At 38.8% G+C, this 26,582-nt stretch overlaps 1 protein-coding gene across 1 annotated transcript; it reads left to right on the plus strand.

The window, feature by feature from the left end:
• The first annotated feature begins 14,835 nt into the window (after positions 1–14,835).
• Positions 14,836–26,029, plus strand: LOC145592349 (RAF-like serine/threonine-protein kinase 20). The gene is made up of 10 exons (XM_081648796.1): positions 14,836–14,976; positions 15,795–17,317; positions 17,463–18,692; positions 18,780–18,857; positions 21,975–22,127; positions 22,583–22,746; positions 23,141–23,288; positions 23,403–23,525; positions 23,693–23,780; positions 25,530–26,029. Exons 2-10 carry the CDS (start codon positions 16,055–16,057, stop codon positions 25,718–25,720), a joined length of 3,438 nt encoding a protein of 1,145 aa, XP_081504922.1. The 5' UTR covers positions 14,836–14,976; positions 15,795–16,054; the 3' UTR covers positions 25,721–26,029.
• Positions 26,030–26,582: the final 553 nt, after the last annotated feature.

Below are 26,582 nucleotides of genomic sequence, written 5' to 3' on the forward strand. Positions count from 1 at the left end.
TTGTTTAGGTTAATTTGATTATAATTCAAGTGATCGCCAATAATAGTTTTGTCTGTGCATTAAGTTCAACCAACATAGATAAACAGGTTTAGGGTTAATCTGTTGATTGTATGTTAGTCAGAAAGCGCACATGAATACGAGAAGAATAAAGTATAGGCCTATTATTAGGGCAGGTTCAATCTCTTTTAGGTTGGATTTGTACCTTCATCCCCGAACCCTATTTGGTTCAAGACCTTTTGGAGTTGACGATCTCTTGGATCGTTAAGGGGTGTAATCTTCACCTTGTGAACGGTTTACAAGTTCCTAAAACTTGTTGGCGACTCTTTTGCTCTAGCTTCCTTCCCTTTGGATGCCACCATGCTTAAGTGTATGATCACAGTGGGGTTCAGGCTTGGGGTTAATGCTTGAAATATTCCCTACAATAAGAAATCAAAATCTAGAAGAACTAGAATAAGGGAAACAACTCTAGGTGTCAAACACGATTAACAAAGATAGACAATGATGATTATCATGGAAAACATGCCATAGAATACAAAATTCTACCTAAACAATTCACTCTCATGCAATTGTCTAAGATAATCAATGAATGAGGGCTTGGCCTAATTGAGATCACTATCGCGCATCCAATTAGACTCTAATCAAATCGAGAGATTAAGAGTGCATAATACATAAAGCTCTACTTAAACAATTCATTTTCATGTAATCATTAAAGTAAAGGTGATTTAATCCTAATTCAAATCAATCCCGTGCATCTAAATTAGGGAACATCAAGCAATGTGCTACTAATAATCTCAAATCATCAAAAATCATACTTTCATCAATTCATAACATGAGCTCAATCAATCATCATTAATCATCAATATTAATCCATGCCTTTCACCCCCTTCCCCTAGCTAAAAACTTAGCCTAGGGAAGAGAAACTAATCATCATAACTAAACTAAACAAGGATTCAATCAACATAAAACTAAACATGATTAAAAATAAAGGAAAAACAAATCCAACAAGCTCAACTAAAGAAATGGATGAAAACAAACAATATCAAAGTAAATAAATCAAACTAAAGGAAAGGGTAAGATAATACTAATGAGAAATTTGATTGAAGAAGGAAACTTGAAATTCTAGCATTGGATTGAAATAAGCTTGACCAAGTCTTGATTACAATGATGAAACTTGAAGAATAAATAACTTTCTCTCTCTAAAATACTAGGTTCAAATGTTGATTGAAAAATAGGATGATTACAAAATTCAATAAGAAGGCTATTTATATGCATCACCAATCCGGAAATAAACACCCAAGGAGAGCCTTCTCTACGCATGTCGCGCCCTCTCTTGGATGGGTACAGAACTGTCTAGCCAAGCAAGCCACACTCGTGGCCTATGGTGCCGCGCCCCAGGTGGACTCTCCAGCTGAGGAGAGGCCGCGGCCTTAGGAACAGGGGAGAAATAAGGCTCAAAACGCCGAGCCCGCGTCCCTATGTGCCGCGCCTGCGGGTGGTCTGGGAGAGGCATCTCCCAGGGCGCCGCAAGGCATCTAACGCAACATTGACAAAACTTTAAAGCAGCGATTTTGCCCGCGACTTCTAGCCCCGCGCCCGCGGCTCCTTGCTTGGTTACGCGCCCTCTCCTTGACCATCTCTTTCCTTTCCTTAGCTCTATATGCATCCATAGGCTTCATCAAAAGGGTCAAGATGTTCATGCCCCATTTGGCAAACGGGACAAGGCTATGAATTGTTGTCTGGTCAGTGGCCAGCTGATGGATGAGCTTGCCAAATCTCTGGCACTTGTCACATTTTTTAACCATCTCCATGGCGTCTGACTCAAGAGTGGGCTAGAAGTAACCCTGTCGTCTGGTCTTGACAGCCAGGGATCTGCCGCCTATGTGAGAGGCGCAGTATCCCGCATGCAGCTCTTCGAGAACTTCCTACCCCTTTTCTAGGGTAACACACTTCAACAGAGGCTTTAAGAAAACCGCCTTGAAGAGTTCGCCGTTTCTTATCTCGAAGTTTGTTGCTCGCTTCTTTAGAACAACCGCTTCCTATGGTGAGTCAAGCAGCGTGCCATCTTGAAGATATGCTCGGATGCCATCCATTTAGGTAGAGCTTCGGTCAAGTACTCTAATGGGCTCTTCTTCAGTTATATTTTGTTTTTCCATAACTTCCCAGAAGACTGACCGAGGCGTATCACAGGAGGTGGAGGATGCCAACTTTGATAGTGCATCCGCCTGATTGTTTTTAGACCTGGACACTTGACTCAGATGGAATTCTTCAAGTGTCCCGGCTTCAGCTTTGACCGCCTGAAGATATTTGATCATAGCCGGATGGGTGGCCTCATAGTAACCATGATTTGGCTTACGACCAACTGTGAATCAGAGCAGGCGTCAATTTTTGTTGCCCCTGCCGCCTTACAAATGCGGATACCGGCTAGCAAGGCTTCATATTATGCCTTGTTGTTTGAGGCCTATAACTTGAACCATAATGCATACTCATATTTGTCCCCTTCAGGAGAATGACAGATTATGCCTGCACCACAGTCGTTCATGGTAGAGCTCCCGTCTACATATACTTTCCAAACCTGATTAGGATTTTCCAGAGCAACCGGCCTTGTCATTTCGACAATGAAGTCTGTAAACGCCTGTGTAGGAGATTATAGGTACTAAATTGCGGAAAATATATGAATCATATTCATAAAGCACCTAAACCAAGGATCTCATGCATAACACATAAAGAAGTAAGAATTATACCTTTGAAGCAAGATTCCACAAGTGATCGAACAAGAACAATAAGGAGAACAAGAACCCCACGTGTGATTCCTCTACTTCGTCCATGAGCAAGGATTAAACCTCCACTAATGCTAGTTAGTTGTGACTGAACACTTCAATCAACCTTCAACGGAGATTTGAGTCACGAACACACCACCCACGCGCCACCACACGCGTCACCCAAGGAGGAGGGCCATACGGACAAGGAGGAGAGATAGAGGGCTGAGTAGAGAGAGAGAGAGAGTTAGGGTTTTGGGAAGCTTGGTTGCTTGTGTGACAATTCACTATCTGTCAATTGTTATGTCATGCAACCCTAGGCATAGTTTATATTTATAGATCATATCTAGAAATAAAACCATGTCAAGTCCAAAACTCATTAGACTCTTCTAACTATCCAAGCCCAATTATCAACATGGTATGTCATGAACTCATAAGGCCCAATAATGGGCCTCTAACTTGTTTAACCCAATACTCTTATGTGTGACCTTGTAGGATCCACTCTATAAGGCTTCGGGCCATTAAGCTAGCCCAAAGATCAATTGTCATATCTAGCACCAAACATTGACGACCCTATAAAATGAACTAATTATCTCCATAATCGTGATCCTTGATATATCTAGTAATTGCACTTATCAAAGACATAACTCCTTCAATCTCCCACTTGTCTGAGACAAGTGCGCAATATTCAAATTCCTTAAGTCAATGTGTGTCGATTTGATAATATGATTGCATCTCATGTCGTGATCATATTAGTCTACAAATCTTTACTTGAAATACTGAGTTAGATTCACATAACAAATGATTACTATGTAATGCATTTGAGCACGGCCATGCATTTTCTGAATTCTCCCTCTTCAAGGGGCCAAGACACATTCCTAATTAAATAGGTAGACTCTATCCAATCTTGTGGAAACCAAAGCTCCCACTCAACTCATGAAGCAACCGGGAAACACCCTTTATAATCCCCAGTTATGGCTGGACATTTGAGTGTACCACAGTTAAATCAATCATTGAATGGAATCAGTGTTCCACTCATGTCAAAGGAATCCGCTAATATATCCGGAAGTTCTATACTTGAACTTTAAAGTAGGTTTATAGTTCGATCATGCATCATTCATGCATATCCATGTGATTGACCGAGCATCATCACTATGCTCCTATAGCCCATGAAACTGCACTATCCAATCAATCTTACATACTAGTCCAATTTAAGAAATCATTTATGTCCAGTTTAATGATTCTGAACTAGGAACTCAAATAATATATGGATTTTGTTCACCTGTGGGGTTTCATTCACCAGGTCATCAACTTGATGAGCCCATCAATCCATAATTATTTTGGACATTTTATTTAACATCGAAAAACCATAATTAAATAAGAGAAATAATAAAATTTCTGATTAAACATAATTCTGCAAATGAATGTATTACATATGTAACTTATTTTTCTCCAAAAACAAATACAACTTCTAATTACATCATTTGCCTCAATCCAGATTCATTAGCATGTTTCTCATGATTTGGAAGTCGAAGGGGTTTAGTAAGGGGATCAGCGATATTCTCATCCGTATGAATTTTGCACATCTTGACATCTCCTCTGTCAACGATATCTCGAATGAGTGATACTTCCTCTCTACATGTTTGGATTTGAAGTGTGACCTAGGCTCCTTTGATTGAGCAATGGTTCCATTGTTATCACAATACAACTCGATTCCCTTTTGAGCACTTGGTATGATATCCAGCTCAGTTAGGAACTTCTTAATCCAAACTGCTTCCTTAGCTGCTTCAACAGCAGCTAAATACTCTGATTCTGTCGTAGAGTCTGTGACAGTGCTTTACTTCGAACTCTTCCAGCTCACTGCTCCTCCATTCAGACAGAAAATGTATCCAGATTGTGATATGAAATCATCTCTGTCTGTTTGGAAACTCGCATCTGTATAACCTTTGGCAACCAACTCATCTTCGCCACCATATACTAGAAACATTCCTTTAGTCCTTCTCAAGTACTTAAGGATGTTCTTGGCAGCTGTCTAATGTGCTTCTCCTGGATTTGCCTGAAACCTACTACACATACTCAAAGCATATGCAACATCCGGCCTTGTACATATCATGGCATACATGATTGACCCTATTGCCGAAGCATAAGGTTTATCAACAATACGTCTCATCTCTTCTGGCGTGCTAGGGCATTGAGATTTACTGAGTGTAGTGCCATGAGACATGGGGAGAAATCCTCTCTTAGAGTCTTTCATGGAATACCTATCAAGAACCTTATCAATATAAGTCTCTTGACTCAATCCAATCATCCTTCGAGATCTGTCTCGATGGATCTTGATCTCCAATATGAATTTAGCCTCACCTAAGTCCTTCATGGAAAAACAACTCTTCAACCATTCCTTGACTGACTCAAGCATTGGTATGTCATTTCCCATGAGTAGTATGTCATCTACATACAAGACTAAGAAAACAATGCTGCTCCCACTAGACTTCTTGTATACACAAGGTTCCTCTTCACTTTTGACAAAATCAAACTGTTTGATTGCTTTATCAAAACGAAGATTCCAACTCCTGGACGCTTGCTTCAATCCATAAATGGATTTCTGAAGTTTGCATACCTTTCTAGGATTTTCTAGATCTTCTAAACCCTCAGGTTGTATCATATACACTTCCTCCGTCAAGAACCCATTCAAGAAGGCGGTTTTGACATCCATCTGCCAAATTTCATAATCGAAAAATGCAGCAATCGCTAGAAGGATCCGAATGGACTTAAGCATAGAAACTGGGGAAAAGGTTTCATCATAGTCAATACCATGAATCTGTCTATACCCTTTTGCAACCAGTCTTGCTTTATAGATGTAGGCATTTCCATCCTTGTCTGTTTTAATCTTGTAAACCCATTTGCAACCAATAGGCTTTACCCCATTAGGCAAGTCAACTAGGGTCAACACTTCATTTTCAGACATCGATTCCATTTCGGACTTCATGGCCTCAAGCCATTTATCTGAGTTGGGGCTCACCAAAGCTTGTTTGTAGGTTGTAGGTTCCTCATTCTCCAGTAAGAAGATTTCAGAATCCTCAGTTATCAGAACCTACGTGGGGTAGGAGCAACAATAGAAATATTCTCTCCAACTCCTTGAAGATTTTCGCATGAATTAGATTCAAGTGGGACGATAGGAGTCTCGCTAGTCGAATTAGCTTGCTCCGACGCATGATTAATCGACTCATGCGCCCTCGCCTCTAATGTGGTGTTATCCACATCCATTTGTTGCTCGTCTTAAATTTGTTCGAGAACCACTTTACTCCCACTTGGCTTTCTAGAGAGAAATTCCTTTTCTAGAAAGACACCATCGCGAGCAACAAACACTTTATTATCTTCACGATTGTAGAAGTAATACCCCTTTGTTTCTTTTGGATAGCCCACAAAGAAATACTTGTCTGATTTAGGGTATAGTTTATCGCCTTGTAAACGTTTTACATAAGCTTCACATCCCCAAATCTTGAGATAAGACAACTTTGGAACTCTTCCAGTCCATAACTCATATGGTGTCGTCTCAACTGCTTTGGACGGGCTTCTGTTTAGTACTCTGGCAGCTGCTTCTAATGCATATCCCCAAAATGATATGTGAAGATCAGTAAAGCTCATCATGGACCGAACCATATCTAGTAAGGTCCTATTCCTCCTTTCTGACACACCATTCAACTGTGGCGTTTCTAGAGGAGTTAACTGTGAAAGTATCCCACAATTTATTAGATGTTCATCAAATTCTTGGGTCAAATATTCACCACCACGATCAGATCACAGTGCTTTAATTGTCTTCCCAAGTTGATTTTGTACTTCATTCTGGAATTCTTTGAACTTTTCAAAGGCTTCCGACTTATTCTTCATTAAGTAAATATAACCATATCTACTTAAATCATCATTAAAAGTAATGAAGTAATTAAATCCACCCCTTGCTTTTGAACTCATTGGTCCACACACATCTGTATGTATGAGTCCCAAAAGGTCACTAGCTCTTTCACCTATACCCGTGAAGGGTGACTTAGTCATTTTCCCAAGCAAGCATGACTCACAATTTTCAAATGATTCATAATCAAAAGAAGAGAGGAGTCCATCCTTATGTAATTTCTGGATGCGCTTTTGGTTAATGTGACTAAGTCTACAATGCCATAGGTAAGTTGGGTTTGAACCATCTGTTCTTTGCTTTTTATGATCAATGTTGTAGACATGAGTTTGTATATTCTAAGACATACAAACCATTAATTAACTTTGCATTAGCATATAACATATTTTCTTTAGAAATAAAACAACATTTGTCTCTTATTTCAAAAGAAAAACCTTCAGTATCTAAAACAGGAACTGAAATAGTGTTTTTGGTAATAGTTGGAACATAATAACATTTATTAAGAACCAAAATTAAACCAGAAGGAAGTCTCAAATGATGATCTCCAATAGCAAGTGCAGCAACTGTTGCTCCATTTCCTACTCAGAGTGTGACTTCCCCTTTTGCTAATGCCCTACTCCCTTCTAGGCCCTGCATGTTATTAACAATGTGAGTACCACAACCGGTATCGAATACCCAAGTTGAAGAAGAGGTAAGATTAATTTCTACAACAAAAACATCAAGTAACTCCTTACCTTCTGTTTTCACTGGTGTATAATGGGGACACCCTGGTGTATGGCGAAGCCAATCACCACAATAAAAGCATTCTCTTTGTCTCCTTTTCAGGTACTCCTTAGCATGGTTGAGTAAAAGGTTGACTAATGTCACCGTCGAGCCCTCATCATTTGGCTTATGAGAACATTTCTCAACTCGTTCTCCCATTCCCTGAAGTTTCTGAGATTCAGCCTTAAATTCAGTTTCGTTGGCAAAATAGTGTTGTCATTATAGTTATTCATCTACAAACAAAAATAAAACAAGGCAAAATTCAATAATTATGTTTAATAAATTTAAAGTACCATAAGCGATTTTAAAACTGGTAACTTTAAAGCATTTATTCAATTTTAATTGATCCCTATTGAATAAAATGATTCCAAGACCCTTTATTTGTGCAATAATTGACCTGACTTTGGAGCTACCATCAATTATTACATTTTCAAGGTGAGTAAACTTTTTACTGATTACAACTCTTTGTAATTCTTGGTTGAATAATTACCCATCACATGTTTAATTATTACCCTTAGCTTCAAGGTTCTAAACTCTTTAGGTAACCTTGTTGAGTATATCTAATCAAAAATGTAAAATTTGTTTTACCCCCACTCCCCTAAGATATAATATGACACCCTACTTTGGCATGACCCATCACAAATATCGAAGGTTTCATCGGGTTTTTGATTGGAAAATCTACCTCAATATTACCGGGACCTAGATTTATTATGTTGTGATTATTTAGTGAACTCTAGCGCATCATCAAGCAACATAAATAAAATCTAACGTGCATAATCTACTAATGCATAAACATGACATAGTATGGCCCCTTAATCCTAAGAAAACTAATAAAGCAAAAAGCTCCTAGTTGAACCTTCATGGATCTCATCCATATTGCTCCTTTGGGCCTTTACTCCATGGATTTCTTAGATTAACTGCAACCTGTAATACTATTCTATTCTATCTACTACTTAAATAAAATAAAATAAATTACAAAAATACTTAACGGTACGCATACCGTATTTAGATTACAAAAATACATCACCATGCGCAGATCGTATTTAGAATATATGGGCCATTAGTCTATATAGCAATAAATAACATCATATATTATAGAATGCCATATAATAAATCACTCATCATGCTTTCCTAAACTACAACATCGAATGTTCACAATTAAGGAAACATGGCTCCTAAATATCTCATATTTTAATTAATTACTGTAATTAGATAATATCATATATTATTCATAACCAATTATAAAATATCATATAATTTAATTTAGGTATAAGATAGAATCAAATCTTACTTTAATTATGGAAGATAAATCATATTTATTTTCCATGATTATCCTAACTAATTTAGGAGATTCTATCCTAATTACTTGCCAATCACATATTTTAAATCAATTAATATCCTAAAATAATTATGGGATAATCACATTATTTAATCAATTATTATCCAAATAGAATCTTTTGCTCCATAATTATCCTATCTTAACAAAATTAACAACTTTAACTTTGTTAATTATCTTTTCAAAATCAAAACTTATCCTTTAAATTTTTAATTTTGAAAATTGATTTTTATCCAAAATAAAATAATTTTTTTTTTGAAAAACGCGCCAACCACCGTGGTGTGGCCAGCCGAAGCCGGCCACGGTGGTCGTACACCTTGCGGTGTACGCTGCCCTGCAGCGACGCAAGGACAGCAGCAGCAGCACACGCAACAAGGTGGTGCACTGCTGTGCTGCCCCTGTTCGACCCCTGCCCAGCCCGCCCTCCCTCCTGGACCACCGCCGGTGCGGCAGTCGCCGTGGCTACGCCACCCAGCCGCGGCTGCCGCACCTAAAATTCCTTTTTTTTATTTTAATTTAAAACAAAACATTTTTATTAAAATTAAATTAGTGTGGTCCTTCTAATTTTAATATTAAATCACATTCAATTTCAAAATTAGGTTTCTTCATGAATTTAATCCCAATTCAATTTAACTTTTAAATTAAATAATTTGATCATGAAAAATTCATAATTTGACATGAAATCAAATCGATTAAATTCTTTAAACACATAACTATCGAATTAAATCAAAATCAAAAAACACAAATTTCAAAAATTAGGGTTTAAGATTTCGAAATTTTCGAAAAAATAGGGTGGGGGGTTCGAATTTTTTTTTTTTCGAATTAATTAGGTTAATTTCGGATCAAATTAAGGCTAATATGGAGAAAATTAAACAACTTTTAATGATTCTATATTGTTAAATCACATTTAATATAATAATTGACCCATAATTAAATTAGTCTCCCTCCTAATTGAATTAAAATTGTGGATTATCAAAGAATTAATACTCAATATATATAATTGCAAGACGCTAACTGATACCACTGTAGGAGATTATAGGTACTAAATTGCGGAAAATATATGAATCATATTCATAAAGCACCTAAACCAAGGATCTCATGCATAACACATAAAGAAGTAAGAATTATACCTTTGAAGCGAGATTCCACAAGTGATCGAACAAGAACAATAAGGAGAACAAGAACCCCACATGTGATTCCTCTACTTAGTCCACGATCACGGATTAAACCTCCACTAATGCTAGTTAGTTGTGACTGAATACTTCAATCAACCTTCAACGGAGATTTGAGTCACGAACACACCACAGCACCACCAACGCGCCACCACACTCGCCACCCGGGGAGGAGGGCCGTACGGACAGGGAGGAGAGAGAGAGGGCCGAGTAGAGAGAGAGAGTTAGGGTTTTGGGAAGCTTGGTTGCTTGTGTGACAATTCACTGTCTGTCAATTGTTATGTCATGCAACCCTAGGCATGGTTTATATTTATAGATCATATCTAGAAATAAATCCATGTCAAGCGTCTCCTTGGGCAGAGGGCTAATAAGCCTTGGCAAAGAGTGTAAATGTTCTTTCAATTTTTGAAAGGCCACCTCAACATCATCTCCCTATTTAAACCTTGTCTTCTTCCCGATCGCCTGGAAGAAATAGAGGCACTTGTCACCTGACCGGCTGAGGAATATCCCTAATGCCGCCAGGAAACCGGTGAGCTTCTGAACTTCCTTAACAGTGCAGGGTGACTTCATGTCAATCACCGCCTGTATTTTCTCTAGGTTGGACTCTATCCCCCTTTGACCAATCAGGAATCCGAGAAACTTCCCAGACTCAACACCAAAAACATATTTCTTGGGATTTAACATGACCTTATGCCGCCTGAGTGTGGTGAAGGTTTCTCGGAAATCAGCGAGGTGATCCGTCTGTAACTTGGATTTGACTATCATGTCATCAATGTACGCCTCTACATTCCTCCCAATTTGATTAATGAAGACAGTATTAATCATCAGTTGGAAATTAGCAGGCGCATTCTTCAAGCCAAACGGGATCACAATATAACAGAATAACCCCTGATCAGTGACGAATGTCGTCTTCTCTTGGTCTTTTTTCCACAGTTTTGGTGGAAGCCCGAGTAGGCATCTATAAAACTCATCAAGGCATGCCTGGCTGTAGAGTCGACCAGGCTATAGAGTCGACCAGACTATCGATCTTTGGAAGTAGGTAACTGTCCTTTGGACATGCCTTGTTCAAGTCAGTGTAATCTACACACATGCGCCAAGTACCATTCGGCTTCTTTTCAAGCACCACGTTTGTAACCCAGTCAGGGAAGTTACATGGCCGAATGAACCCAGCGTCTAACAACTTTTTGACCTCGGCAGCTGCCGCCTGAATTCTCTCCCCGCCGTGATTTCTTTTCTTTTGTCGGATGGGCTTCTTCTTAGGATCCACGACGAGTTTGTGGACAGCGAGATCCGGGCTGATGCTTGGTATCTCTTCCACTTCAAAGGCAAAGATGTCTTTGAATTCTTTCAATAGAAGGTGCAAGTCTGCACCCAACTTTTCAAAGGCAGTCGTCCCCACCTTAACAGTTCGCTCTAGACAGCTGTCATCCAGAGGAATATCTATGTGATCGCTAGCCGGCTGGGGACGGAGTTCATCTGACCGTTCCCCGGTCAGTGATTGCTATTTCTTCTTCTCTTCTTCCCGGCTGCTGGTGGGGCTGGGTTAGAGTCCTTGACATCATCAAGAACTATTGGCTCCTTCACAAGGCTGGAGGCTGCCGTCGTTGGTTTGACGTTTGAGAGGTAACATTCCCTCTCCGTCTTTTGATCCCCGTTCAGGGAGCCAACAAAGCCATCATCCTTTTCATATTTTAACAACATGAGAGCTGGGATGATGACGGCCTTACACTCGTTCAGAGCAGGATAGCCCAGAATAATGTTATAGACGGTCAGCTCTTCAACCACCAAAAATCGGACGATCATATGTCGCCCTTTTCCCTTCTCTCCCAACCTGATGAGTAAGTCAATTTGTCCGACTAGGTGCACGACCCCTCCCCCAAAACCAACAAGAAGGTGGGAGACGTCGCGCAGGTTGTCCAGCTAATACTTCATCTTGGACAGACACTTGTAGCTGATGAGGTCAGAGGAGCTACCGGTGTCTATAAGGATCCGACCAACCAGTTGGTTGGCAACCTTACATTCAATGACGATCGGGTCATCATGCGGCTGGCGGACTTTGCCCCGATCCTTCCCAGTAATGAGGACGTCTGGGAAAGTACTGCTAGAAGACACCTTACCATCATCAATTGAATGGATCATCTTCTTTAGATGATCATTGGTGCCCCGGATGGTCGAGCCACCACTTGCGAATTCGCCTGATATGGTGTAGACTGACTCCTTATCGGTGTCCAAACTACTAGCAGGTTGGGCAGTCTTGGACGAATTTCCCGCATTCGTCTTGACAATCACTTTGGATTTCAAGACATAAGATTTCAACACCCCCTTGTCAGCCAAACGGTCCAACGTCCGCTTAAGACTATAGCAGTTGTTGGTGCCATGGTTGACTTTCTCATGAAAGTGACTGTATTTATTCTTGTTCTATGACTGGATCGGCTTCTCAATGGTCAGCCGGTCCTTTATCTCCTTGAGGATGAAGTAGCAGTCTTTATTAAACTCGTACCTTGGGACGTACGGTTTGAATTCTTTCTTTTTCTTCTGAGTCAATCAGACTCATCAACCGCCCAGACTTCTTTTCTCTTTTTGCTCTCTTTAGCTTTCTAAGCCGGCTGAGCAAAGCGACTCTCTTTTTGTTTGTCAAACTTCTTGGAGTCTGACTGATGGCTGGACGAGCAGAGGTCGGTGGCTTGAATAAAGCTCTCCGCCTCTATCAACGCCTCTTGGAGGGTGAAGACCCTCTTTCGGACAAGGTCAAACTTAAAGGTTGACCCATCCTTCAAACCCTTGAAGAAGTCTGTGTAGGCTACATCGTCAGACAACCCTTGTATCTGGATTCTCACCAGATTGAACCGTCTGACGTAGGAGCGGCGTCCTTCTCTTTTTCCCTGTCGTATGGTGCTCAAGTCAAGATTTGTTTTCTTGGCAGGGATGTTCATCGAGAAGTTGGAGGCAAACAGGAAGGCAAGCCTCCTGAAGCTATCAATGCATCCGGCTGGCAGGTTGTCAAACCATTGTTGGGCTATGCCCTTCAAGGTACTTGAGAAGCATCGGCACCATATAACATCTTCCAACCCCTGCATGTGCATAAGGTTGGTGTAGGCCATGAGGTGGTCTTTAGAGTTGGTGGTACCATCATAGGCACCAACCAAGACATTCTTAACCTTAGCCGGCTATGCCGCCTTGTTTATTTCCTTGGTGAACGCAGAGGTTTATTCACCAAGTCTGAGCAGACGGAGCTACCAGTCCAGGGGCTGGACATTGTGTGCCTCTTGACCTCCGAAAAGGGCCGGCTGCATGAAAGGTGGGACATACTGCTCGTATGGGATCTGTGGCACATACGGGACTAGTCCAATCATATGAGGGCCAGTATGGGTAGACTTGCCGCCTGTATGGCTCTCATGCAAGGATTGAGAATTCCTTGCGAATGTATTTTTGAAGTTGTCTGGAAAGCTTGATGTAGAGGCTGACTCGGATAGCTGCTGGCTCTGGTTGTGCTCGATGATGTGTCGAGCATCAGTGAAGGTTTTCTTCCTGCCATCCGGTTGGACGTGCCGGATGATCTTCCTTTTGCCCGTTTAGGGAAGAAGGATCTTGGACCAGTCAATGGCAGGCGTAGTTTTCTCCTTTAGATGAGGAGTAGGCTACCTGTCTCTGACTGACTTTCTCCTCTCAGCTTGAGGAATCTTTTTGGCTGACTGACCCTTGATAGAGCCAGTCGTCCTCTTGTTGATCAGGTCCTTGATTTCACCCTTGAAGCTTGTCATGAACTTCATGAGCTCGTCTCGGGTGACTGGAGCCTGACCACGCATTGCCTGGGTGCTGGTGGTATAGCAGACTTGCTGGTAATAGCTTCGTTGTTACCCCGTTCTAGCTTATCTCTAGGACGGAGGCGCTTTGAGATGAGTGACCCATCAGGGGCCACATGAGTTTCGACTTCAAAGTCGTTTTTCGAATCACTGTCCGTGTGGACCTCCCCGTCGGCCGTAGGCCGGTTGGGTTCAGGTGGCGGTACAGAATCTTGAACCATCTTAGAGGTACTCTTCCCACAAACGACGCCAAATGTTTTAGGTGTTTTTGTCCCTCGGGAGAGTTATAGCTCGAAGATTGGTCCGACGCGCTCTGTACCTGCAAAAACGGAGACTCTGGTTGGTAGGAGCTCCGCCTCCGATGATCAAGTTAGGATGTGTTGGAGAATGTAAAAAGTGCGGAAAAGTAAAAGTGAGATGTTCTCGGATTCCGAGATCAGGTGTTTTCTCTGATGTGTGAGAATGTAGGGTAGGCTGTAATAAATGAACTATAGATGTCCCCAAAATGGGGGGAATCTCCCTATTTATAGGGTCATCGATAAATGTGTCCCTGATTAGGTCACTCTGACCTAATTCTGATGGACTGTGCCGAATTACGCTTTTTCGGGATTTGGGCCTTGAAGGCCGTCTTTCCTCCTAAATTCTGGAAACGCCACGTGTCAAATTGGGATAGGTCCAGTCTGGACTAATCCCGGGCTGACACGTGTCGCCTGCTGGTTGGTCCACGTGGCATGGGAAAAAATTACCCAAACACCTACCATACTATCTCCATATTATTTTACTTTCTCTAATTTTTCTTAAAATTCCGCGTATGGAGAAATGAAGAAAGTATTTAAAAAAATTAAAAACGATGGGAGTAGTAACATAACAATACAAAAATGAACTTGGTGGTTTTTTTGACAAATTTATTTCATATTATCTCTCCTCCAATTCTCTCCACTACTTTTACTTTTTATAATTTTTTAAACAAGTATTTAAAAACGGAGGGAGTACTAATATAACAATACAAAATGACTAAACTACCCTTGGTAGTGGTAAATAGACCTGCTACCGGGTAGTACTGTAGCTGTATATCGTGTTTCTTAATATACCTCCTATATCTTTTTTTTTTTTTTTTTTTCTTTTCCTTTAGATCTATTTCACTTTTGCGCTGCTTCGCTGCACTCACCCTTTCTCTCTCTCCTCCATTGGAGCGTACTCTCGGCCTATGAGCTTTCTCTCCTCCATTGAAGCAGCTTCTGAGGTAATATGTTTGTTTTAACCATCGAATATCAATTACACAATTCAGTGTTAATAGTTCAATTTAATTATCGGTTTTTAGTCAATTTAGGGTTCTTCTAATTTGAATTATTGAACTATTGGTTATATGTACTTAAGTTGTGAGAGATTATAGCTAGCGATCTTGTTGCTAATTTTGCTATTCGTACTCTTAAGTGAGCAGAATTTGTGAATTTTCGAGTTACTTTGATGATTCAGTCAACTTTGGTTGCTAATGTGTTTCAGGCTTTTGCTTGTAAAACTTGAAACATGAACATGTTCCTTTTCTTTTGCCCTAGTCACCGGGACAACTATAACTGGTGGGAATTTGTTTCAGAGTTTCAGTATAATTCTATGTGATTTTGGGTTGTCATATTAACTTTTCAACTGAACTGGAGATTCAAATTTTTGGGTACCCTGTCAATGCTATGGTCTTGTAATTTGATTCAAAATTACAAACTTTTGAAGAATTTGAACATAATGTTTAAGAATTTATCTAAGTTATTACATAGAGGACAATAGGTCACACTCTCATGTTGTTTGCTTATATATTTGTAATGAAAATATATAAGGCCAAAGCTAATGAATGCCCTAGGGCGTTGGCTAAGATAACTAAAAGTAGAAATATTAGATTGAAATCGACATTAATTACACGATTGACATGTAATTTTGGCATGCGTTCCCAAATTAATACAATTTTAGGAAATATTGTATATGGTTATCTAACGCCTTGTGGCATTCGTTGGCAAGATCCAATATATAATACTAATACCATACTTCTATGACTGAATTCTTCTATTACAGGCAACTTTCTTTTATTGGCTGGTTATTTAGGTGGAGTTTCCAGTTATAACAGCTTAAAGAACTTCATAGTTCTGTTTGCTGAAGAATTGGTTCTTTGCATGTTATGTTGGCTGGCTGGTAGTGGTTTTTCTTGAGGTCAAATATGGTGCATTTTCTTGCTACTATTTCTGTGCTGAAATCCTCATGGTATTTTGGAATGAGATTGAATACTTGTTGATGACTTATGCTAAGATAGAGTTCGGGATACTTGAAAACTTAACATGGAACCTCAAAATGAGTTCAAACAAATGTACCATAATTATGTAGCAGCAGGTAATGAAGAAGTTCATCCTGTCTCTGAGAGGTTTATGCAAGATGCTACAAACTGCATAAACATGAACATGAGACCTCCAGAGAGTAGTGCATCAGAAGTCAAGCCAGTTCATAATTTTTCCATACAGACAGGAGAGGAATTTGCTCTTGAGTTTATGCGTGATCGTGTCCACTCGCGCAAACCTGCTGTCTCAAATGCAGTTAAGGATCCACATGGTGCTACAAGTTATATGGATCTTAAAGGTATGTTAGGCATCAGGCATACTGGGTCTGAAAGTGGGTCAGATGTATCTATGCTTACACTATCAGAAAAAGGCCCGAAAGAGTTTGAAAGAAAGAACCCATCATTTAATGAGGGGAAAATTACACATGGGTCAATGCAGACAATACGCCAGAATTCCTCGGCTTATGGAAGTAGTCGAGGTTTGCATGGATATGCTTCATCTGGAACATCAGATAGTTCATCAACGAAGATAAAGGTACTCTGCAGCTTTGGAGGTAAAATTTTACCTCGTCCAAGTGATGGGAGGCTTCGATATGTTGGGGGTGAGACACGTATAATTCGTATAAACAAAGATATTTCTTGGCAGGAGCTTAAGCAGAAAACATCTGCAATGTTAGATTGCCCTCATACCATTAAGTATCAGCTTCCAGGTGAAGATCTCGATGCTCTGGTGTCAGTGTCAAGCGACGAGGATCTGCAGAATATGATGGAAGAGAGTAATGTTTTGGGAAATGGAGAAGCAATGAAAAAACTCAGGCTATTTCTGTTAACCTCAAGTGATTTGGAGGAAGCTCATTATAGTTTGAGTGGCGGAGATGTGGATTCTGAGTTTCAGTATGTTGTTGCTTTGAATTGCATGGAGATGGGAAGTAGAAAACACTCAGGCATGCATGATATAGCAGGCTCTTCAGCGAATGATTTAGATTCATTAATGGGCCATAATGCTGACAGGGGTAGTAACAATGCAGCAGGTGCAGTTGGAGTAAGCAGTTCATCTCATGGTGGAGGTGCTGTTCCATCAACAGGAATACCACCTTCACAGCCAATTGTACCTGAAACTTCCAGCAGTCATTTGCCCCATCCTCATCAGTTTCAAGGACAAGCAATTCACCTTGAAGAATTTAAGGGGTATCCACTGCACGGTGGTCATACTATTACTTCACAGCATGGAATGTCAACACATCTTCAGAAAACGATAGATGCTCAGGTATGTGAAAACAAATTTAAATTTGTAGTTTAAACACTATTATGGAAGAGAAAGTGATAGCTGAAGGTTCTGTCCACAAAATAACTGATTATTATAATGGATTCGCCTCTCTAAGCTTGATAATATTTTTTCACAATCTCATCAGGGTGACACAAAGGGTAATCTTCCTACTGAAGAAGCATCTGGGTCCACTTTCAACAATGCTGTAGTGAAAGATTTCTCTGAGTTACCACCAAAAGGTGAAAAAAGACACAAGGAACATAGCCAGACCTCTCAGTCTGATGCTGTGCATTTACCACGGGTTTTAGAGCCGACCAATCTTGAAAATTCGCACCCTTTTGACTATGAATGTGCTTCTGAACATGCTCACTCAGAACCTAATTCATTGAATATGAATCACAATGAACTTTCTGCAGCCTCAAGGCCTTATCTCTCAGTGAACATACCTAGGGAGCAGGGAGAGCTGCTGAGCCGGCTAACTAAGTCTGATGACTCCCTTAATGCCCAGTTTCTCATTTCACATTCACATACTTCAGCAGTTCAGGAGGATCCTGTCCCAAAGTCATCTGGAAAATCACAAAATATGAACGTGGTGGCTGAGTCAGCCATGCGTACTGACTCTAGAGTGGTTGACAGTGAAGGAGTTAAATATTCAGCAGATAAAGACAGTGTATCAACAGCATGTGAAGCTAATCCATTTGTTGAACATAACTCGGAAACATCTCTCCCAAACGATAATCATAGGGAACACCTTGTTGATAGAGGTGAAGTTGAGCAGGCACGTACTGATGCTAGCAAACCATCTAATAGTGAGCAACATGATCGTGCTTCTACTCTTGCTGAGCACAAAAGAGCAGATGGAGCTGGCCAAAATTCCACCGGTAATGTTGATGAGAGTATCCTTATAGATATCAATGACCGCTTTCCTCGTGATTTGCTATCAGATATGTTCTCGAAGGCTATTTTATCTGAGGAATTATCTAGCATTAATCTGCCGCATGATGGGGCTGGCTTGAGCATGAATATTGAAAATCATGAACCAAAGCATTGGTCTTTCTTTCAAAATCTGGCTAAGGATGATTTCCGGAAAGATGTTTCTTTGATGGATCAGGATCATCCTATTTATTCATCTGGACTTGCCAAAGTTGATGGAGAAGGTCCAGGTGTTTACCAGTTTACACCTTTATCAACAGATGTGATTTCTTCCAGTAATGTTGATTCCCACATGTTTTGTGAATATGATCACATAGAGTTGCCTGATACTGCTTTGGCTGATCAGGTAGTCTCTACATCAGATTATAACCCCTCCTTGCAGCCAAAATGTAGTGAAGCTGTCCAATATGATGGTGTTGGGGCTCCATACTCGGATTATGAGGTAAATTAATGTATTGTTAATTTATTATTATGAGATGTGATTGGATGTTGACATTATAAGTTTTCCTAACCAATTTAATATTGGCAGGAAGCTAAACATGAGACAAAGTATGTTGGTCTTCCTCCTCTAGGGCCTCTTGTGGACTTTGACATTAGCACCTTGCAGGTATCATCTTGTCTTTACATGTATAAATATTACTTATTTTATTATTCTTATTTGTAATTGTTTGTTTGATTTGATTAGAAGCTAAAAATTCTATTACTTAATTTACAAATCCTTCGATTGAGCAAATCTGTTTTGTAAGGAAAAACTCTAAATACACCAAGATTCTTGTTGGCAGTTTTAGTTAATCCTATTTTCTTGTATTGAACTGAAATTTTTTTTCTTTAAGATAAAAGAATATTAAGTTTTAATAGAGAATAGTCTAAAAAAAATGAGATCACAAACACTATACTTTATGCTGCTCTCACTTTATTTTCTGAAATCTCGTAATGGCTTTATCTTAGTTCTAACTATTGTTATTTGTAAAAATTAAACTGTCAATTGCGAATTCATTCTCCACTAATGAATTTGTAGTGTTGCATTTTACTGGTTGAAATTTTGTTCCTTTGGTGGACTAGAAATGTACATAGTATATTATTGATCAGCTAGGAAGAATTAAAAATGTCAACATCGTTATGATGGAAAAAGCTTCCTTATGATGTGGGTCGTAATTGCATTAGATTATAGACATCCTTCTTGTAATATATACTTCATATCTTCCCCCTCGTGTGTCTGTGTACGCGTGCACGCTTTGTTTTTATGGCCAGCTATAATGGCTAGCATTATAATGTAATATTTTATTCTTATCTTGTTACATGGTATGGAGCTCACTTAAATGCTATACATAAATTGCTTACCTTATTAATGAGGAGGCTGCAGGCTCTCTCCTAAATCCCAAAAGAGAGCTCGGGAATTCAGATATGTATTGCCTCTTGAGAAAGTCTTGTAAAGCCCTCCTTATTGTTGATTTCTAATATTAGAGTCATGAGGCCCTTGATATCTTCCAGTTAGATACTTGTATGTGGAAATATTTTTACTTTACCCCTGAAATTTTGCCATTACAGATGGTCCAACACCACCCCCCCCCCCCCCCCCCCCCCCCCCCCTCTTTTTTTTTTTTTTTTTTTTTTTTTTTTTTTTCTTTTGCAGTTTACATGTTACCTTTATTATATGTGCAGGATTATATAAATCACCCTACATTTGCCTTTTGCGTTACTTTTACTGTTAAAATGTTGAATGTCATTGAAGGATATTAAATTAAATGAAATTTCAAATTAAATAAGCTTTACGCTTTTTCCAATGCCCCCTTCATTCCCCTATCCCCACCGTCCTTCACCCGACCTCAACCCTCATTGTGGATCTTTGTGAAAACAATGAACCCCTTAGACTACTTCGCACTTTCAATAGGAACCCCAAAACTGATTCCCAATGCCCAAACTGCTTCCCTCTTTCCATCGTTCCTTTCCCTCATTCCTCATTTTCAGTTTTTCCCACAAATACAGCTTCTCTCTCACTTTATGGCAGCTTAAACTTCTTTACCTTCCTCCCAATCCTCCAGCTTATTATCCACCTACTCCTAAACTGAAAAAAGTTGCTTGTATGGGGGAAAATTCCAACCTGCTCAATGAAGGCAGTTTGGTAGTTCCCCATTGGGCAAACTCCCTTACTCTGATTTTTTCTTTGGACCTTATAGTTTTGTACCTGAGGGCATTGAGGCAGCTTAGCCAACCTCAAATTATGAGGAGGGCTGCATGTTTTATTTCATGATAACATAGTTCTTTTGGATACAGATCATCTCATTCATTCGAAGACTCTTGTTTGGTTCCTTCTATTAAGAGACCCCTCTTGATCTGGGCAGCATCTTTCAGAATCTGAAGAGGGGGGGGGGGGGGGGGGGGGGGTGGGGGGGGTTGGAACCCTTTACAATATTTGGGTCTTGATCTTCTTTGTGGTGTCCTTGATATTTGTTGAAAACGACATAGATTGTCTTTGAGTTGGGTTTCAAACTTTCATCTGTCTGATTGTGATTCGTACCATAACCTGTGCTCAAGGGTATGAGAGTAGCTTTGAGTTTTCTTATGTTTCTGTTCTTGTTTACAATCTAGCTTATATTCAGTCATCAAACGAAGATTCTGAGGATGCAGATTGAAAAAACCCTCATATGGGCCCGACATCATCTTCTTGCCCCTGGCTGTCACTATCTCACCTGACTCCCCCCCCCCCTCCCCCTCTCTTATTGACCAGCAGGGGACTGACCACATTAACTGATTGTTACCCACTGGTGCAACTGTCTATTACCCGCAGTTGAATTTTAGAAAATAACCACCAAGTAGTCTAGGTATAACCACTTTTGGTATCTTCTTCCTCTCATTCTCCCTGTTGCTGCTTGCCGTCATGCATGGACCACCCAATAGTTATTGTCCTGCTTCTCTTGTTCTCCACTGCCATTCATTCTTTTGCTGTTGTGCTTCCCTTTTCTCCACTGTCATTCATTCTTTGCTTTGCTCTCTCTTTCTCTCTGGTGGGATTGTGTTTGTGGCTGTTTGTGCTGGTTGGTAACTGGTTCAAGCATGAAGGCAACTAAGGTCAAAGAGAATTAGAAATGGAAAAAGGGAGGGGTATTTGACTGCTTTCTCTTGATTGAAAATTTGAGATTCTGAAGCTCAATTCTCAAGGGTACTTTGTGAAACCTTGTGAAGGTTGTGAACAAATTTTTTTCTAGGAACTGTATGTAAATGGCAAATAGTGAAGGAGTATTTATAAAATTTCTTAATATATCTTTAAAGATGAGTTTAAGTACTATATTGGTCCTCATCTTCCACAATTGATTTCCCAAGCTGTTGTGGGTTGATTTTGAGGAAATCAATTTCCTTTTGCAATTATCAACAGTGTTAGTCTTCATATATACCACTTAAATATAATGCATTTTTCTTGCTAAGCTTTGTCAATCCTGGTGAAGTGGTTCTGAGTCTTCTCACACACTTGTTAAGCATATTTGTCTTAGAATATTGAAAGTCATTTAAATTGAGTATATGTGTGTTCGCTTCCGTATCAATCAATCAAAGCCTTAACCCTCCACTTATGGGATTAAGGCTTTCATTGATTGATTGATAGTGTGTTTGCTTCCATATTTACTGGCTAGTAGATTGAGATCTAGTGGTACAGGTTGATAGTGTTGTGGCAGTGCATCTGTTTTGCTTCTGAAATGACTCCCTTTAATTGTTTTTCCTGTTCTTGCAGATTATAAAAAATGATGATCTTGAAGAGCTTAGAGAACTGGGTTCAGGAACTTTTGGCACTGTGTATCATGGAAAATGGAGGGGAACAGATGTTGCTATTAAGCGAATAAAGAAAAGTTGTTTTACCGGTCGTTCATCAGAGCAAGAAAGATTGGTAATTTTTCTATACTCATAAATTTTTATTAGATCAATATTTTGTACCTTCTTCCATTATAATTTGCCTACATATGATAATGATTCCCATAACTTTGAAAATAAAATTTGTGGCATAGCTCTATTTTAAAGTTTTCAAAATGTAGAGTGTTTTTTCCCACCTTATTATAACAAAGCTTATATATGGATATTAATTAATCCTCTCTACTCTAAACCATCAACAATTTTACAATCGTCACGCATAGATTCTGCCAGGAACGCAGGGTCTTGGTAGGGTTTTATGCAATTTTAGATGTACATAGTCAGAGCCTTGTCTTACTAGTCAAAACTGGAAGAGTTTCTGTTTCTGTTTCTGTTTCTGTAAGACTGACATAACAATTTCTTCTTTTTCTTACTAAGTTGGATGTAAGATACCTCTTATGCTTCTAATTTGCATTTATGTTTTGCAATTCTTAGACTGTAGAGTTCTGGCATGAAGCTGAAATCCTCTCAAAGCTTCACCATCCAAATGTGGTGGCATTTTACGGCGTTGTTCAAGATGGACCTGGAGGAACATTAGCCACAGTTACAGAGTTTATGGTTGATGGTTCTTTGCGGCATGTTCTTCTTAGGAAGGACAGGTAGAGATTCTGGCCCTGCTTTAGCTTTTGTTCTCAGAAGAGGAGTGACTAACTCCAATTTTTTTGTTTGGCTAAAAGGACTGTACTTCACTCTATAATCTGAAATCTTAAATAAGCTAAGTGTCAAAAAAAATACAACCTATTCTGTTGTGATCAGGGATTGGAGTAAATATATTTTAATGGACTTCTTTGATGATTTATATATGTTTGTTCAATAGCTAAAGGAGCCAAACAATTTATCAATCTTTGGGTTCGGAATAAAATGGACTAAATTATAATGGAAAATAAACTGTTTGGTCTTGGATTTTATTCTACCCAAAGATTGATAAATCTTCTTAGGCAGTTCATCAATCTTATGTATCCCACTTTTCTTCTTCAATGTCGTATTATGTAGACATTTGGACCGCCGCAAGCGACTGATAATTGCAATGGATGCTGCATTTGGAATGGAGTATTTACATTCGAAAAACATTGTGCATTTTGATTTGAAGTGCGACAATTTGCTTGTAAATTTGAAAGATCCTTCACGGCCCATTTGCAAGGTATCTTTATTTGTAAAAAGCGACAAGTCTTTTTGTTCTCAGGTCCATATGAAGGTGACTTGCATTTTGTATCATCAATTCCAAACAACTTATTATGTCCTGTTCTACCACTAGGTTGGTGATTTTGGTCTATCAAAAATCAAGCGAAACACATTGGTTTCTGGTGGAGTAAGAGGAACTCTACCATGGATGGCTCCTGAACTTTTAAATGGAAGTAGCAGTAAGGTCTCCGAGAAGGTAATCCCTTGTTATTTTGGAGAAGCTTTGTGGCCTTGATGTAGTCTACTCTACTTTTGTCAACTCAAACTTCTTCAACATACTCAAACAGTCAAACTAGCACCGAGACACTTTTTTTTTGTGTGCTTTCATTGCTTTGTCTGACTGATTACTGTTCTCTGGATCAGGTTGATGTGTTTTCTTTTGGAATTGTACTATGGGAAATCCTCACTGGGGAAGAACCCTATGCAAACATGCATTATGGTGCCATTATAGGTACGTGTACAGTATCCGTCTTTTCAGATTCCTCCACTAATGATAGTTGCAATTACTGCTGCCTCTTTTCATTAGTGCTTGACACTCTTGTTATCTGAGGCTATGATGTCTTGTTTAGAAATGGCAAAAGGTCAGATTTGGGTTAGGTGTTGCAGATTTCAATTCTGATTTGATTACTGATCAGAATAAAGATCTGATCTGGCTCAACTCTGACCCAAATTGGACCCTTTTGACTCAAACTCTGGTCGTTAAATATTGCTTCAAAGCTTTCATAGATTTAATATCTTCCATGATTTTTTGTTGAACTATATAAAATGTTTTGAAACCTGTAACGAACTATAAAAAAAAATAAAAATTTACCCTGAATAGTCTTAAATTAATTGATCCTCTGTTTTGTTAGTTGTTGCATCTGAATTTATAGTCTTTATGACATTTATTTTTTCGATAATATCATTAATTATGTAGTCAAAAGAGTTATAATATGTAGTTAGTTCAAAATTTCAAATCAAAGTGAACTCAATTAGATCCCATTTAGCTATTTTTTCTATACCATATCACTCTCTTTTTGAGATTGCCTCATCCCCTTATTCACTCTATCAAGAGTTTGAATTTTCTCTTTAGCACGTGGGGTAGTAAATGTAATTTAAGTTGATAGAAATTGTGGGGATTATGCTATTTAAAAAGGAATGGGAGCAATGTTTTGGGGACAACCTGAAAGGTAAATGAGGCAATCTTTTAGGGAGGAATAGAGAGAAGTTTAACTGTGCGATTTCGCCTTATGAACTCAATCGTTTGGGCCGGACTCCATTGGAATTTGTGAAGTATCTGATTCTGACCCAACTCTTTGGAGTCGGATAATACTTTGGATTTTGATTCGAATAATTCTTTTTCAGATTGTATTTTTTGCTTCGGATTGTGTCTGAATCTTCATCCCCTAGTCATATTACCTTTGTTTCAATAATTCTTTTTGTAAAATATTGTTGGATTGATTCGAATAATTCTTTTTTAGATTCAGCTTATATATATATTATCAACTATTTTGTAAATGCATATTTGCAAAATATAATTTTATAAACTTTTTTTTTTATTAATTAATGTATATAATATTAATTGGTCAAAGTGGTGTCTTGAAAAGTAAAGAAGTCAAAACATTGCATCTATTGTGAAACAAAAGTAGAATATCTGTGGCAACCAAAGTCTTGTAAGTCGTGATTATTGGTAGTATATTAAAGCTAATCAATTTGTTGGTGTCAAAAGAATGAAATATAAATTATAATGTATCAATTGAACTGCTTCTTACACCTTAATATGCTTGTATTAACCCCCCCCCCCCCTCCCCCCCTCTCTCTCTGGCTCATATACTTGATTAGATGGTCATGTGAAAAAATTAAATTTCGTATAGATAAAAATATTTTGAATTGAGTTTGTGTTGTGAATGGCTCTGTGATCATTAACGACTTTAACGTGCCTATATTATGCCATTTTGTTGAGATTCAGTGTTGTGTTTCTTGGCTGTGCTCTTGTCCATGTGCTTGTATATCTTTGCTGTATTATGGTCTAAAAATCTTCCTTCTTTCACTTCTTCCTCTCCGGTAAATTTAGTTCCGAATTTCTGTCGTTTGCGTAGTTTCTTTTTCTATTGGTGAATATATTCATGTTGTTTCCCTTTATCGCTCTGTTGAGAAAAATGGGAGGCGTGGTTGGAGTTGGTGGTGGCACCTATAACAAAGATGCTTTTTCATGATGCAGGGGGAATTGTGAATAACACATTGAGGCCTCCTATTCCCAATTATTGTGATCCAGAGTGGAGAGTGCTCATGGAACAGTGCTGGGCTCCAAATCCTTCGGCTCGGCCTTCATTTACAGAAATTGCGGGCAGATTACGTTCAATGGCTGCTGCATGCCCAACTAAAGCACCGGGTCCAAAAGCATGTCACTAGTTTATTGTCCATTGGATGCAGTTTTTAATGGCTTATATCAATATTGAAATATAAAAGCTTTTCTAAGTATATGTATTTTACACACTTAATTATCAGCTTCCCTCAGTGTATTTTCTGAAGCAGGAGCTATATTCGTAGATACACCGTCAATCTTGTCCTAAATTTCACATTCACTTTGATAATTTGCAGAACCTCGATCATTTGTTTTGTACAGAAGTGTGGTGAAACTGATGACAACTTTGCCAATATCTTATGTAATCTCCTTTGGCTAGGCACTTATCGATTATTGAGTATGTTCAATCAAGTGTATGAATGTGTGTTCTTGGAGAAATTCTGTTAGCGTTAAAATGCATAACCAAATTGGGAGTGAGATCTTTTGTATGACCAGCCTGCATTGTTTGATATGCATGTCTTGTAATGTTTTCACCCTTGATGGAATCCTCTTTCTAGTTAGAAGTTAAATAGCTTCTTGTTGAGCTCTCTATTATACTCCCCATGTTCTATTTGCTCTCCCCAATTAAATAAGGGAGTAAATTAAGAAAAGTAAGGCCCTGTTCACTTTACCTTATTTTTGATGAATTGAAATTATTTTTAGTGAAATAAAATTATATTTGTTGAACTTAAATTATTTTACTGAACTTAAATTAATTTTATGGAACTGAAATTATTTTTGCTGAACTGAAATTATTTTTACTGATTTTCTATTATAATTCTTCTTTAAGATAATTGAATTTTACTGAACTGAACTTATTTTTACTAAACTGAAATTATTTTTACTGCACTGAAATTAATTTTATTGAACTGAACTTATTTTACTAAACTAAAATTATTTTTACTTAATATTATTTTTTTAAGGTGAAGT

The sequence above is a fragment of the Chenopodium album genome, chromosome 18, assembly GCF_948465745.1.
Source record: "Chenopodium album chromosome 18, dcCheAlbu1.1, whole genome shotgun sequence".
NCBI lineage: Eukaryota > Viridiplantae > Streptophyta > Magnoliopsida > Caryophyllales > Amaranthaceae > Chenopodium > Chenopodium album.